Source organism: Schistocerca americana, chromosome 10, assembly GCF_021461395.2.
Source record: "Schistocerca americana isolate TAMUIC-IGC-003095 chromosome 10, iqSchAmer2.1, whole genome shotgun sequence".
Lineage (NCBI taxonomy): Eukaryota > Metazoa > Arthropoda > Insecta > Orthoptera > Acrididae > Schistocerca > Schistocerca americana.
In genome coordinates this window covers 173,586,317-173,599,485 of record NC_060128.1, presented here as the reverse complement: position 1 = coordinate 173,599,485, position 13,169 = coordinate 173,586,317, and the positions used below count along the sequence as shown (strand labels likewise).

General features: G+C 40.3%; 1 protein-coding gene across 2 annotated transcripts in view; it reads right to left on the bottom strand.

The window, feature by feature from the left end:
* Positions 1 to 10,587: 10,587 nt before the first annotated feature.
* The window catches only part of LOC124552650 (methionyl-tRNA formyltransferase, mitochondrial), a 57,661-nt gene continuing 55,079 nt past the window's right edge, over positions 10,588 to 13,169 (bottom strand). For both annotated transcript variants that reach the window (XM_047126976.1, XM_047126977.1), the window contains one exon: positions 10,588 to 10,737. Coding sequence is in view for 1 of the 2 variants with exons in the window: in XM_047126977.1 (XP_046982933.1) it covers positions 10,718 to 10,737 (20 nt within the window). In the remaining variant the exon portion in view is untranslated. The remainder of the gene's footprint in view (positions 10,738 to 13,169) is intronic.

The following is a 13,169-nucleotide window of genomic DNA, read 5'->3' as shown; positions in this document are numbered from 1 at the left end:
GACCAAGTTTCGTAAACTAAGTTTCACAACAAAACAACCCCCAGGTAGGGCAAAGAACCAATGTGAAGATGATGTAAAGAAAGATGTGGGAGCCTTGAATCTAATCAACTAGGAGAAAACAGCAACAGACAGAAGCAGTGAAGACTGACTGTTGACAAAGCATATAACCTACAGGGCAAGTGACCTCTGGATAAGTAAGTGTAGTTTAACTGAAAACACACCACTTGTTAAGAGTTGCTGAAAGACTTTGTGGTGTCTCTGACAAGAATTCTCTGTAAGAATCACAGGGTAGTAAATTAATATTTTTTGAACTATAAATGTTTCAGTGTGTAGGGTTTGAGATAAACATCCACTGATGTGAACACATGCCAGTAATACATTTAAGATTATTATTTATGGAGACCTTCAACACAAATTGTAAACTTTAGGTGAAATGATGAAAATCCACTAGTAATTGAACAGTGAATTTCATGACATTGGTTCAAATGGCTCTGAGCACTATGGGACTTAACATCTGTGGTCATCAGTCCCCTAGAACTTAGAACTACTTAAACCTAACTAATCTAAGGACATCACACACATCCATGCCCGAGGCAGGATTCGAACCTGTGACCGTAGCAGTTCATAACATTACTATGATGTAGTTGTTGCACAAGATGATCTCAACGACTTCCTAGGCACACCTGTGACTCTTTATGGAAAATTATTTAAATTACTTCCAATACACAGTTACACTGAGATGACAAAAGTTTCAGATACCTCTCAATATCATGTTGGACCTCCTTTTGCCTGGTGTAGTGCAGCAATTCAAATGGCATGGCCTCAGCTGGTCATTAGAAGACCCCTGCAGAAATAATGGAGCCATGCTGCCTCTATAACTGTTCATAATTGTAAAAGAGTTGCTGGTGCATGATTTTGTGCATGAACTGACCTCTAGATTATGTTCCATTAATGTTTAATGGGTAAATCATTCACTCAAATTATCCAGTTAGACCAGAAGACGCAGTCCATTCCATGTAAACACCGCCCACACCATTACAAAGCCACCACCAGCTTGCACAATGCCTTGTTGACAACCTGCATCCATGGCTTCATGTGGTCTGCGCCACACTCGAACCCTATCATCAGCTCTTACCAATTGAAATCATGACTCATCTCACCAGGCTACAGTTTTCCAGTCATCTAGGGTTCAAACAATATGAGCATAGGTCCAGGAAGGTGCTGCAGGCAATGTCATGCTGTTAGCAAAGACATCACATCAGTTGTCTGCTGACATAGCCCATTAATGCCAAATTTCGCTACACTGTGCTAATGGATTCGTGCATTGTACATCCCACATCAATTTTTGTGGTTACTTCTGTTAGCACTGACAACTCTACACAAATGCCACTGCTCTCAGTTCTTAAATGAAGGCTGTCGGCCATTGTATAGGTTACAGTGGAAGGTAATACCTGAAATTTGGTATTCTTGGCACACTCTAGAAATTGTCGATTGCGTGTATCTTGATCCTAACGATTTCCAAAATGGAATGTTTCAAGTGTCTAGCTTCAACTACATTCCATGTTGAAACTTTGTTAATTCCAGTCATGTGGCCATGATCACATTGGAAACCTTGTTACATGAATCACTTGAGTACAAATGACAGCTCCGCCAATGCACTGCCCTTTTATACCTGGTGTACGCGATACTACTGTCAATTGTATATGTGCATATTGCTATCCCGTGACTTTTGTCACCTAAGTATATTTTCATTCTGACACAACAATAAATCAGGTTATATCCACAAGTACTACTGTTCAGAAAGACCATAGCAGAATGAAAAAATATAAATAGTAATGAGAAGAAAATACTATATAGTTTACCTTCTGTCTGCCCTGAGAGTCACTGCTTGCTATTTTTGAAAATATTTTCGATCTGCATACATAATTTTTATGTAAATAGAATCAAACAACAGAATGGAACAGCAATGGTTTTATGAGAAGGATGGATTGCTCTTCAACACATAGAGGGTGCAATGAGTCGTGGACAAGCACAATGAAAATACTACTAAACATTTAAGCTTTCAGCCAAAAGGCATTCTTCAAAAGAAGAAAGCAGTCACACATTCACACAAGCAAAACCACATACACATATTGCCACTATCTCTGACTACACTGGCTGGAGACAGTGGAAATGCATGTGAGAGTTGTGCTTGTGTGAATGTGTGTATGCTTTCTATTCCCACAGAAGGCCTTTTGGTTGAAAGCTTAAACATTTAGTAATCTTTAATTGTGTCTGTTTGTGACTCATTGCCTCCTCTATGTGCTGGACAATCTATCTTTTTTACAGTATTGTCAATATGTAAGTGGGGTCAGCCCAAACAGATCGCTCATGGACTATTTTGAGCAAGAATCTGATTCAACAAAAAATATCATTTTTATTCTCATTGTCTTTGATATGCCCCTATGTGTAACCCATCTAGGTTATTATACCTATGGACTGAATTTGACAAATTGCTCTATACAAGATTTCCAATGTTTTGCCATTACCTTCCTGTCCTTCTTTGTCATTTCTCTACACTTGTTCTTGTCACTGAAACATGGGTCCTAACTAGCAAGGACAAACACAGACTTCGAGCCTCCAAAATGCAACTTCTTTGATTGTTGGGGGGGGGGGGGGGGGGGGGATGATGATGAAGAGGGACAGGAAGATAAATGAGAACCATGGCGCCCTCTCTACAGTTCAAGCTTCAATGAGAAAATCTCAGAATGTAGTCTAAATTGGAGAACTCGTGTAGAACGGATGGGTGATGAACATTTCTCAAAATGTCAACATGTACAAAATTCTACAGGGATCAGCAGTGTGGGCAAAACAGAGAGAAGATGGAAAGGTCAGGTTTGAAGTCTGCAACAGGTCAAAGGGCTTAATACTTGAAGAAGAAGAAGAAGAAGAAGAAGAACATGATGATGATATCACTCATGAAAATAGACTCATATTAGCATAGTGTCATATTCTGCACAAGAATATTTACTGATAGTGAGATCAAAACATGGAAATTAATAAGCATTTCCACAAGCGATTGAGCATGGTGTAATATGACAGTAGTATCATGTGAAATCAGCAAAATGTGGCATGCACAAAATTCTGTAACCACTAGGGATGTAAAAGTAACCACTAAATTTTGTACCGTTTATGTTCAGTGTTATCAAAACACATACCCAGTACAAAGTATTCATTGTTTGTTACTCTCATATTGTCATGTAAAATGTTTTTTGAAATTCTCTATTCCCTCTAGCTCTTCTCTGGGGAGGGGGGGAACATTTGTGTGTTAGTTTTGTGTGCTCCTTTCCACAACATGCTAACAACTCTCCTGCTCTACACAATGAAAACATTTAATGTATTATCATTGATGTGAACACGTATGAACAGTCTAAAGAGTTGTCATAAAATAGAAATAATCTCTGTATTCTCTTCAGATCACAATTTAACTTTACAACTGACATGAACACTTTGCAAGAAACATGGGTAGTTCAAAATAATTGATGTTGGAGACACACAGATCCCATCCAAGTCACCAATGTCATCTACTGTACACATGAAATGTATCTGTGAATAAGGAATTGGAAGCTCACAAATACTGCAGACTTGGCCCAAGTTGGGCACAAAGTGCACAGCCAAAAGAAAACACAGCAGCTGACATCAAGTATTCAGTACACTGTGTCACTACCAACTTGCTCTGTTAAGAATAAGAACACTGAAGAATACAAAAACTTGTGTGAGCACAGACCTCTGCTCATAACACCAGCATGGGTAATTAACAGGGCGCATAGTGGATTACTTCTTCAGTTGACAAGAGCTTTTGGCATTGTCACTTGAGAATATGTCTACTCAATCTCCAAATTTGGAAAAAGCGGCAATGTATTGGCTGAAGAAAGAAAAATATCATGACACGTTGAATTTAATAGGAATACGGGCCACAAGTAAGCAGCAAATTCAGAATCGGTTCCTCCAGCTATGGCAGAAATGATGGGATGACATGCAAAAAGTGAGGCACGCCTACAGTTTTCTGCCAGATATAACTGGGAATGAGGCACCTGAACCCCTCAAGAGGATGACACATTTCCTAGCTGGTCATGGGCCCTATGCCGCCTACTGACATCAAATTGGTAGAAGACAGACCTCCGAGTTTGCCTGCGGTGAAGAAGTGTGCCAGATCGTACTATCTGGGGCTGTCTGCTATATGCTGATACTGATTGGCAGCAACGGAATCGGCACAGAAGACTCTATACCAAGAAGATACCACACTGTGAGACATAATGGCTGATCCTGGACAACGCTTCTGATGCTATTTCAAGAAAGGCTTGGGTAGCGTGTTAACTTACGAATCGACCCCCATCTACTGCACTGCAAGAGTTTATGACAGGAGATCTAGAAGTGGCACAGTGAAGGCTGCTGAGGTCAACAGTTGTGGCAGAAAAATAGCCTACACTGCATACAAGGCCATCATAACAATATCACAGAGAAACACAGCCATGGCCTGAATCTCACTGCCCAAGGAACTAGAAGTGGGATGATGTGAACTGTGCTCCTTCCCATTAACAGTGCTGCTCCTTCAGAACAGGGAAATCATGCCTTCAACCAGGAAGCCAAAAAACAATGGAAGAGGTAGATGGAACCACAATGCCCTCCACAGTGCCCAAGAAACTGTCATGGCAGTCTACAAACCAGGGATTGATGGGGTGCATTGTGAAAGATGACACACAAGAACTGATGTTATCATAATAGTTAGACTTGTTAGTATGTGTATTTTTATTTTAGTAGAAATAGTTATTTTTTGTTTTCTTCTTCTTCTTCTACTACTATTATTACAGCAGTAGTAGAAATAGTTATGGCAATGGGATATAGTATTGTGTAGGAGGTCATAATGTATATTCCATAATTTCTGTACGAATGAGTGCAGCCTGTGTTTAAATTATAGGTAACAGGCTACAATGGAACGAATAAAGAAATAAATAGTCAGCATGAGCATGCAAGAATGAAGACAAGCAAGTAATCAAGTGTTTCTCTTTCTCAGGAGTTCACCGAGGCTAACAAATTGAAAGAATACGAAATCTGCCAACTTAATCTGGGTGCAAACTGCTGATAGAGAAGAAAAAATCTGCACAAAATGTTGCAGACATTCTGTGTCTGGCGTATCTACTGCGCAAATAAGGCGACACTTTAAACATTTTATTTACAATGAAAATGTAAATGATGTTTCTGGCAGGGTGTTGCATGTAATACTCAACGATCAATAGTTTAATTTTCTCATTCTCACTGCAGGCGGGTTTCTGTAATGACCTAGTTTCATATTGCTGTTCAGATAGTATTTGAACGTATCAGCATGCGTGGAAATGTGGTACTGTTTTTTCTTACGCAGGCAGCATTTACAGCTTGCACGTTATGAATATTTGACTGAGTAGAACTCTGGTGCAAATATTATGAAAAGGATTGATTGCTACTTACCATAGAGAGGATATGATGAGTCACACACAGGCACAACAAAAAGACGGATAAACGTGATATTTTGGCCAAAAGGCCTTCTTCTAAAGTAGACCACACACACACACACACACACACACACACACACAACAAATGTCCCTGGCCACTGAGGCCAGACTGTGGGTAACTACGTATGATAGGAGCAGCAATCTATTGTGCATGGTGGGGATAAGGAGGAGGCTGGGATAGGGAGATGGAAGGATATCAGGACAGGGGTGGGGACACTAAAGTGCTAGTTTGTGAGAGCATACAGGGATGTGGTGTGTGGTGGGGACAAGGTAGGGTAGCTAGGAGCAGCAGTCAGGAGGATAGAAGGGGGGCAGGGGGAGAAGGGAGGGGATGGAGAGTGGCAAAGGAGAGAAAGAGAGGAGGGAACAACAAGACAGTGGGTGTGGTGGTGGAACAGAAGGCTGTGTAAAGCTAGAGTGGGAACTGGGATGAGGATAGGTGGTGAAGGACAGGGGCGAACAAAGGTTGAGGCCATGGGGGTTGTCGGAACTTAGGATATACTGCAGGGAGAGTTCCCACTTGTCCAGTTAAGAAAAGCTGGTGTTGGTGGGAAGGGTCTAGAAGACACAGGCTGTGAAGCAGTCGGTGAACTGAAGAACGTTGTGTTGGGAAGCATGCTCAACCATCGGGTGGTCCAGCTGTCTCTTGCCCACAGTCTGTCAGTGGCCATTCCTATGGACAGGCAACTTGTTGCTGCCATTTCAACATAGAAGGCAGGGATTGCAGCGTAGCTTGTAGATCATGATTGCTTTCACAGATAGCCCTTCCATTGATGGGATAGATGATGTCTGTGATCTGACTGGAGTAGGTGTTGGGGGGAGGATGTATGGGACAGATCTTACAGGGATATGAGCCATGAGGCAAGGGGCTGGAAGCAGGGATGGACGAGGAGATTGTGCACGTTCGGTGGGTGGCAGAATATCACAGTGGGAGTGGTGGGAAGGATACTGGGTAGGATTTTCCTCATTTCAAGGCACAATGAAAGGTAGTCAGAACCCTGATGGAAAATGTGATTCAGTTGTTCCAGTCCTGCCCGGTACCAAGTTGTGAAGGTAATGCTCTTTTGCGGCCGGATGGTGGAACTTCGGGACGCGGTGGGTGACTGGAGAGATAAGGCATGGGAGAAGCTCTTACCCCCACCACCCAGACTGCTTCTCTCATCATGATCGTGTGTGTGTGTGTGTGTGTGTGTGTGTGTGTGTGTGTTGTCTACTTTAGAAGAAGGGTCTTTGGCCAAAAGTTCACATTTTGCAGTCTTTTTGCTGTGTCTGTCTGCAGTTCCACATCTCCTCTATATGGTGAGAAGCAATATATCCTTTTCATAATATTGTCAGTATTCCATACTGGATTTTCCATTGTTTGATTTGGAGGTGAAGGATTTTATGATTTACACAGGTGCACCTGAAAATGAAAGTTGATATTCCAAAATACATTGTGCTATAAAAAGAAGAGTACCTACAATATATGTTAATAGGAAAGCAAGTTCTCCACTTTCAATCCTAATCAACACCCTCTGTTTTCACTGACTCTACCTGCACATTATAAAACAAAATTGAAAATGTTCAGTTCACATGTTGGTTTACTGTTGGGCATATTGGCTACCATCCACTAGCATTTCTTCTGCCTGACATTTCTCAGGTGCATGTGGCTATTACTTGTAAGAGTTTCCTAGCCCCGACGGCTCTGCTGGTCTACATATCAACTTATATATACATTTGTGCATTGTCATATTTTGTGGCAACTCATCATCTCTGCTAAAATTTTCCAAGTGCCAAAGGTTATAATACAATTTGTAGTGTAAATTCAGGAACGTATTGCAGAAGCTTGTTCAGAGAACTAAGTTTACTAACTAATGCTTATCAGTGTATTAATTCCTTGATAAAATTTGTTATCAGCAATATATCTCTCTTTAAAACTAACAGCTCAGTTTACAGAATCAGTATCATGAGTAAGAATGATGCACATAAAAATGTAAAGTTACTTACTTTACCCCATAAGAGTGGCCATTATTCAGGAAAACACATTTTAAATATGAAACATTCTGGCAGGCAGACTAAAACTACGTTCCTCATTCGAGTCCTGCTCTGGCACACAGTTTTAATCTGCCAGGAAGTTTCATACTACTGCACAATTTGCTGCAGAGTGAAAATCAATTCTGTAAACAATTTCAATATCAACCATAAAAAGTTTAGCTCCTAATAAAGTACAGTTTAAGAGGGCCTTAAAGGATTTATTAGTTGCCAACTCCTCCTACTCCACTGATGATTTTGTTATCAGAACGAACTGCCTGAAATCTCCATTTTATTATTATTACTTTTTTTTTAAGTACCAGTACCTTTAGCATGAAACCACCAAAGCTGTGGCAAGGCAAAGACTTCTAGTGGTACATTGAAGTACTCCTATAAACATAGTGCATTATAGCAGTCACTTACAGCTTTCAAAGCAACAGTGAGAACAGATATTGTGCTGTGAGACTGAAAGAGAATATTGAAATCATTGACAGTGTAAGAAAATATACCTAACGCTACTGAGTTTGTACGAGGGTCACTCCAAAAGAAATGCACACTATTTTTGTACAAATACAGTTTTCATTCTGCATGTGTGTAAGTTTTACAGTGTGTAGATACATCTTTCCCACTTGTTTTCAAACTTAGTTCAACCTGTTCCTGTGAGTGGCACCATCATAGCATGTCTTCAAGATGGCTGCTACACTTGACGTTCGTCAGAAGCAATGTGCTGTCATAGAATTCCTGTGCTATGAAAAGGAGACAGTGGGAAACAACCACAAGAAGTTGAAAAAGATGTATGGAGATACTACTGTCAATCACAGTACAGTTAGTCGGTGGGCAAGCAGGTTACGTGATGAAAGCGGGCATGGCAATATTGAGGACTGTCCTCGCAGCGGCAGGCCTTGTACTGCACACACTCCAGGCAATTTGCAGAGAGTTAACGAATTGGTGACTGCTGACAGACACATCACAGTGAACGAATTGTCACGCTATGTTGGGATAAAGGAAGGAAGTGTTTGCAGAATACTTAAGTGTTGGTGTTAAAAAATGTTTGTGCCAGGTGGGTTCCCAGGATGTGACAGTGGCTCACAAAGAAACAAGAAATACGGTATGCAGCGAACTTTTGGAACAGTACGAAAATGGTGGAGATGAATTTCTTGGAAGAATTGTGACAGGTGATGAAACATGGCTCCATCATTTTTCACCAGAGACGAAGAGGCAATCAATGGAGTGGCATCACGCAAATTCACCCAAGAAAAAAAGAATTCAAAACCCCACCTTCTGCTGGAAAAGTTATGGCTACGGTGTTTTTCGATTCCGAAGGACTCTTGCTTGTGGACATCATGCCAAATGGAACCACTATAAATTCTGATGCACATGTGACGGCAAAGAAGAAACTTCAAGCTCGACTGAGTCGTGTTCGACAACATCGGCAAAAGCAGGATGTTTTGCTGTTGCATGACAATGCATGGCCACATGTCAGTCAAAACACCATGGGAGCGATCACAAAACTCAGATGGACAACACTGAAACACCCGCCTTACAGACCTGACCTGGCTCCATGTGACTATCATCTCTTCGGGAAACTGAAAGACTCTCTTCGTGGAACAAGGTTTGAAGATGCTGACTCCCTTGTGCACGCTGCCAAACAGTGGTTCCAACAGGTTGGTCCAGAATTTTACCATGCGAGTATACAGGTGCTGGTTCCAAGATGGCGTAAGGCAGTTGAGAGGGATGGAAATTATGTGGAGAAATGAAAATATTGTTCCTAAAGGATGTTTCTACACACTGTAAAACTTAAAAACATGTAGAATAAAAGATGGATTTAAAAAAAAAATAGTGTGCACTTCTTTTGGAGTGACCCTCGCACTACTGCTTTTACGTGTGAGTTTGAAATAAAACCACTGGGACAGTAAGTAATTTTGACACAAAATTTATTAAATTTTAGGTCCATTTTTGCTCATTATTGAGGACTATTGTTTGTTTTAAGCATTATTAGTTCATAGAAATATCGAGATGTGGGATTGCGTCTAGGAAAAATGCAAATCTGCTTTCAACTATATCACATGAAATGATGGGTGGTTGAAAACTGTACCAGTATGTCCTAGTGGTTCCAAAGTGAAACCATCTCCTTCAAAAAAATTGTTGTTTGCTTTTTGCCAATTTCTTCATATATTCGTTGCTTACTATGATAATAAAGGTTACTTTTCTGAAAAATTTTGAAATTGTATTCCAAAATGAAACCATCTTAAAATAATTAAATGTTACTTTTTGACAATTTCTTCTTGTATTCAGTAACTACATCTCATAAAATGAATGCTATATAATACCTCACTTCAGCACAGCTTTGATCCAATAATGCGATGTGTGTAAGTAATTCTCGCAAACTGTTTTTATTTTGATTGTGCTAGGCTACTACAACCTTGTAAGTGTTTATGCCTTCTATAGTTTGAGATGCAATTTTTACTAAATGCACAAATAAAAAAATGTATAGCATGTTTTACTTTTGCCACATCCTTGAAGACCATTTCATTTAATAGTAAGGAAACATTGACATATAACATCTATTGTAAATATTTATTAAGATTTTTTTTTTTTTTTTAAATCTCCGAGGATCTTACCTTTGGAACAACCAGAGTGTCTAGTGTCAACTACCCAAACCTAAGCTAACCTAACCTCAGGTAGGACTTCTGAATTTTAACTATCACACTCCCTTACTGAGCCACACAAAAGCTCTGAGGATACAGAATTTTTTTTAATTGAAAAAGTGGATTACAGAGCTGCAGAGAAAATTATAGACCTTATTCTTTAGTCGCAGTCATCAAAAAAAAAAAAAAAAAATAATAAAGGAGTAGGGGAAATGATCTTTGGGATACTACAGTAGACAGGTGACTGTGGGATATTATTATTTTGGTTTTATCATTGTGGGTCAAATTTCAGGCACAGTGATGAGCATTTAATCCTAAGTATTTAGTTATGACATTCATTTTAAAATTTAAATTTGTGCTATAGGTTAGGAACTAATAAAAATTACAACAAAAAATTTTGTCAAAAGTATTTATTGCTAAAAAACTGTATAACCAGCTGAATGACTAGAAATGTACAGTTTGTGAGTGCATAACTCACACAGTCATCTTACATTCTCTTCTCAAAGTTTTATCACAAACCAGCTTATTTCTTCACCTGAGACTCCAGCATTCTGAAAGAAACACCAGTCTTATTAAAACAGATGACAGTTTTTACCTATTCTTCATTGCTATACATGTATGCAATATCTCCTTTTTAGTTAAGCGATTTCAAAAATACTGTTCTCAAAAGAATATATATGGGACCTTTTCCTTTCAAAGGAACCATCCTGGCATTTGCTTAAGCAATTAAGGGAAATCATGGAAAACCTGAATCAGAATGGCCAGTGCTGGTTTGAACCATTGTCCTCCCGAATGCAAGTCCCGTGTGCTAACCACTGTGCCACCTCGCTCAGTGCAATGGCAATGGGGTACAGAGGTTGAGTAGTTCCTCATAAGCCATATATTTCTGTAGGCAAAGCTAAGCGACGCTCGAGGTGTTATAAAGAGTGATGCCACTGGAAAGAGGATGACTGGAGACAAGTGATATGGAGTGATCAATCACGAGCATAGTCACTGCCAGACACTACGATGACAGACACATCACCGTAGGCATGCCCTGAAGAATTCCATTTGCCACCGATGCAGCATGCTTACTTATATCAGCGAGTAGGGCCACTCAGAGCAGTCTGCAATCATCATCGAAGATGACAGCATCTCACTACAGACAGAAATGCGAGACTTGTATTAGTCATAATGACGTAGCAAAGTTCGCAGTCAATTGTACTTTGAGAGAAGAGGCTTATCTTCTAGTGAATCAAGTGATATGTTAGTGGTCAGTGACAGTAAGAAATACACATGACATTCCTTTACTGCATCTTGTTCAAGTTATACAGGGTGGCACACGAAATGTTTTACCATTTTGTTTTTGAATATAAACTTTATTGTTAATACAATCTGAAAGGAACATATACTACAATGAGGAGCCGTCCATGGAGATTTGTTCTAACTCAGCACATGCTCAATATGTCCACCATTTCGTTTCCTAACTTCATTCAAACGAACACAAGTTAGTGATTAACCCACGGCAGATGTCTTCCGTAATTTCACTGCAAGCTTGAAGAATAAGTCTTCTGAGCTCCATTAAATCACGTGGACGTTTCGGGAATTTTTTCCATTAGGTACCCCCAAAGAAAAAAGTCACATGGATTGAGGTCTGGACTATTGGGGGGACAATTTTGTAGGTCATTGAAGTGACCTGGAAACCTGAGTGAAATGATTCGCACGTCGAAATGCTCATGTAAAAACTCCAACACAGTGTTTGCAGTATGTGGCCTTGCATGAACCACTGTGTGTTGAAGGGCAAGGCAGTAGCAAGAAGCTGTGGAATGAAGCTATTGCAAAGCATGCTCAAATAACGCTCGCATTTCAGTTTCTTCAAAGAAAAAAGGTCCAATAAGTCCGTGACTGGAAATTTCTGCCCACGCTGTAATCCTCGGAGCATAATGTTGTCGTTCACGAAGCACTTGTGGGTTTTCAGTGGCCCAAAAGCGTACATTTTGTTTGTTAACCACACTGTATAAATGAAAATGCGCCTCGTCTGAAAACGAAACGTTGTTGAGAGTTTCTTCCCAATCCTCCTCCCACTGAGCAAACAGTAGTCTCTGCTGCTTGTGTTCTTCAGTAAGCTTCTGTGCACAGGTCATCTTGTACGGGTACATATGGAGGTCACTTTTAAGAATGCATTTTGATATTCCCAGTTGAACTGCTGCCTTTCTACATGATTTCCCGGGACTTCTCTGTACAGCAACTTGTACCGCTTCAATATTCTCCGGCGAACAAACAGGCTTAGGCCGAGGTTGCTTCGCTTCCAATACTGTTCCTTGCTGTGCAAATTTATCGTACAACCTGTGGATGGTCTTCTTGCTAGAGACCCATCGTGTGTTAAACTGTTATCGAAAACACCTCTGAGTCACAACAAGGCTTTTCGTTTTGTGAAAAAGTAACACAATTGCCGATCGTTGCTGTGTCGTCAGTCTTCCATTGTCAGCCATTGCTGCTTACTAGTCTCCTAGCGGCAGTATCGTGAATTAAACATCATTTTGTAACTCATTTGTTTTTCCAAGCTCTTCTGGTACTGCTGTAGAGATCCCAGCGGGATATCTAATGTGCATCGTAAATTGTGAAAGAAACAACTGGTAACACATTTCGTGCGCCACCCTGTAATAAAGTGATCTACGAGGTGCATTCAATACATAATGCAACACAGTATTTTTCTGAAAGCATGTTAGTTTTATTCAGGATTTCAATACGCCACATTGGCTAAAAACCCTATTTTTCAACATAATCTCCGTTCAATGTGACGGGCTTATGCCACCTTACTGAGAGGGCATGCATGCATGCATGCATGGTACCACTCTACTGGTCGATGTCAGAGACAATGTCTTCCTGCATCAGTACTCTCCCCATCATCGACATACTGCTTCCTGTGGAGTGCATCCTTCATTCGAAAGGTGTGAGACCTGGGTTGTAGGGCACATGAGGAAGAACAGTCCGATGAAGTCTT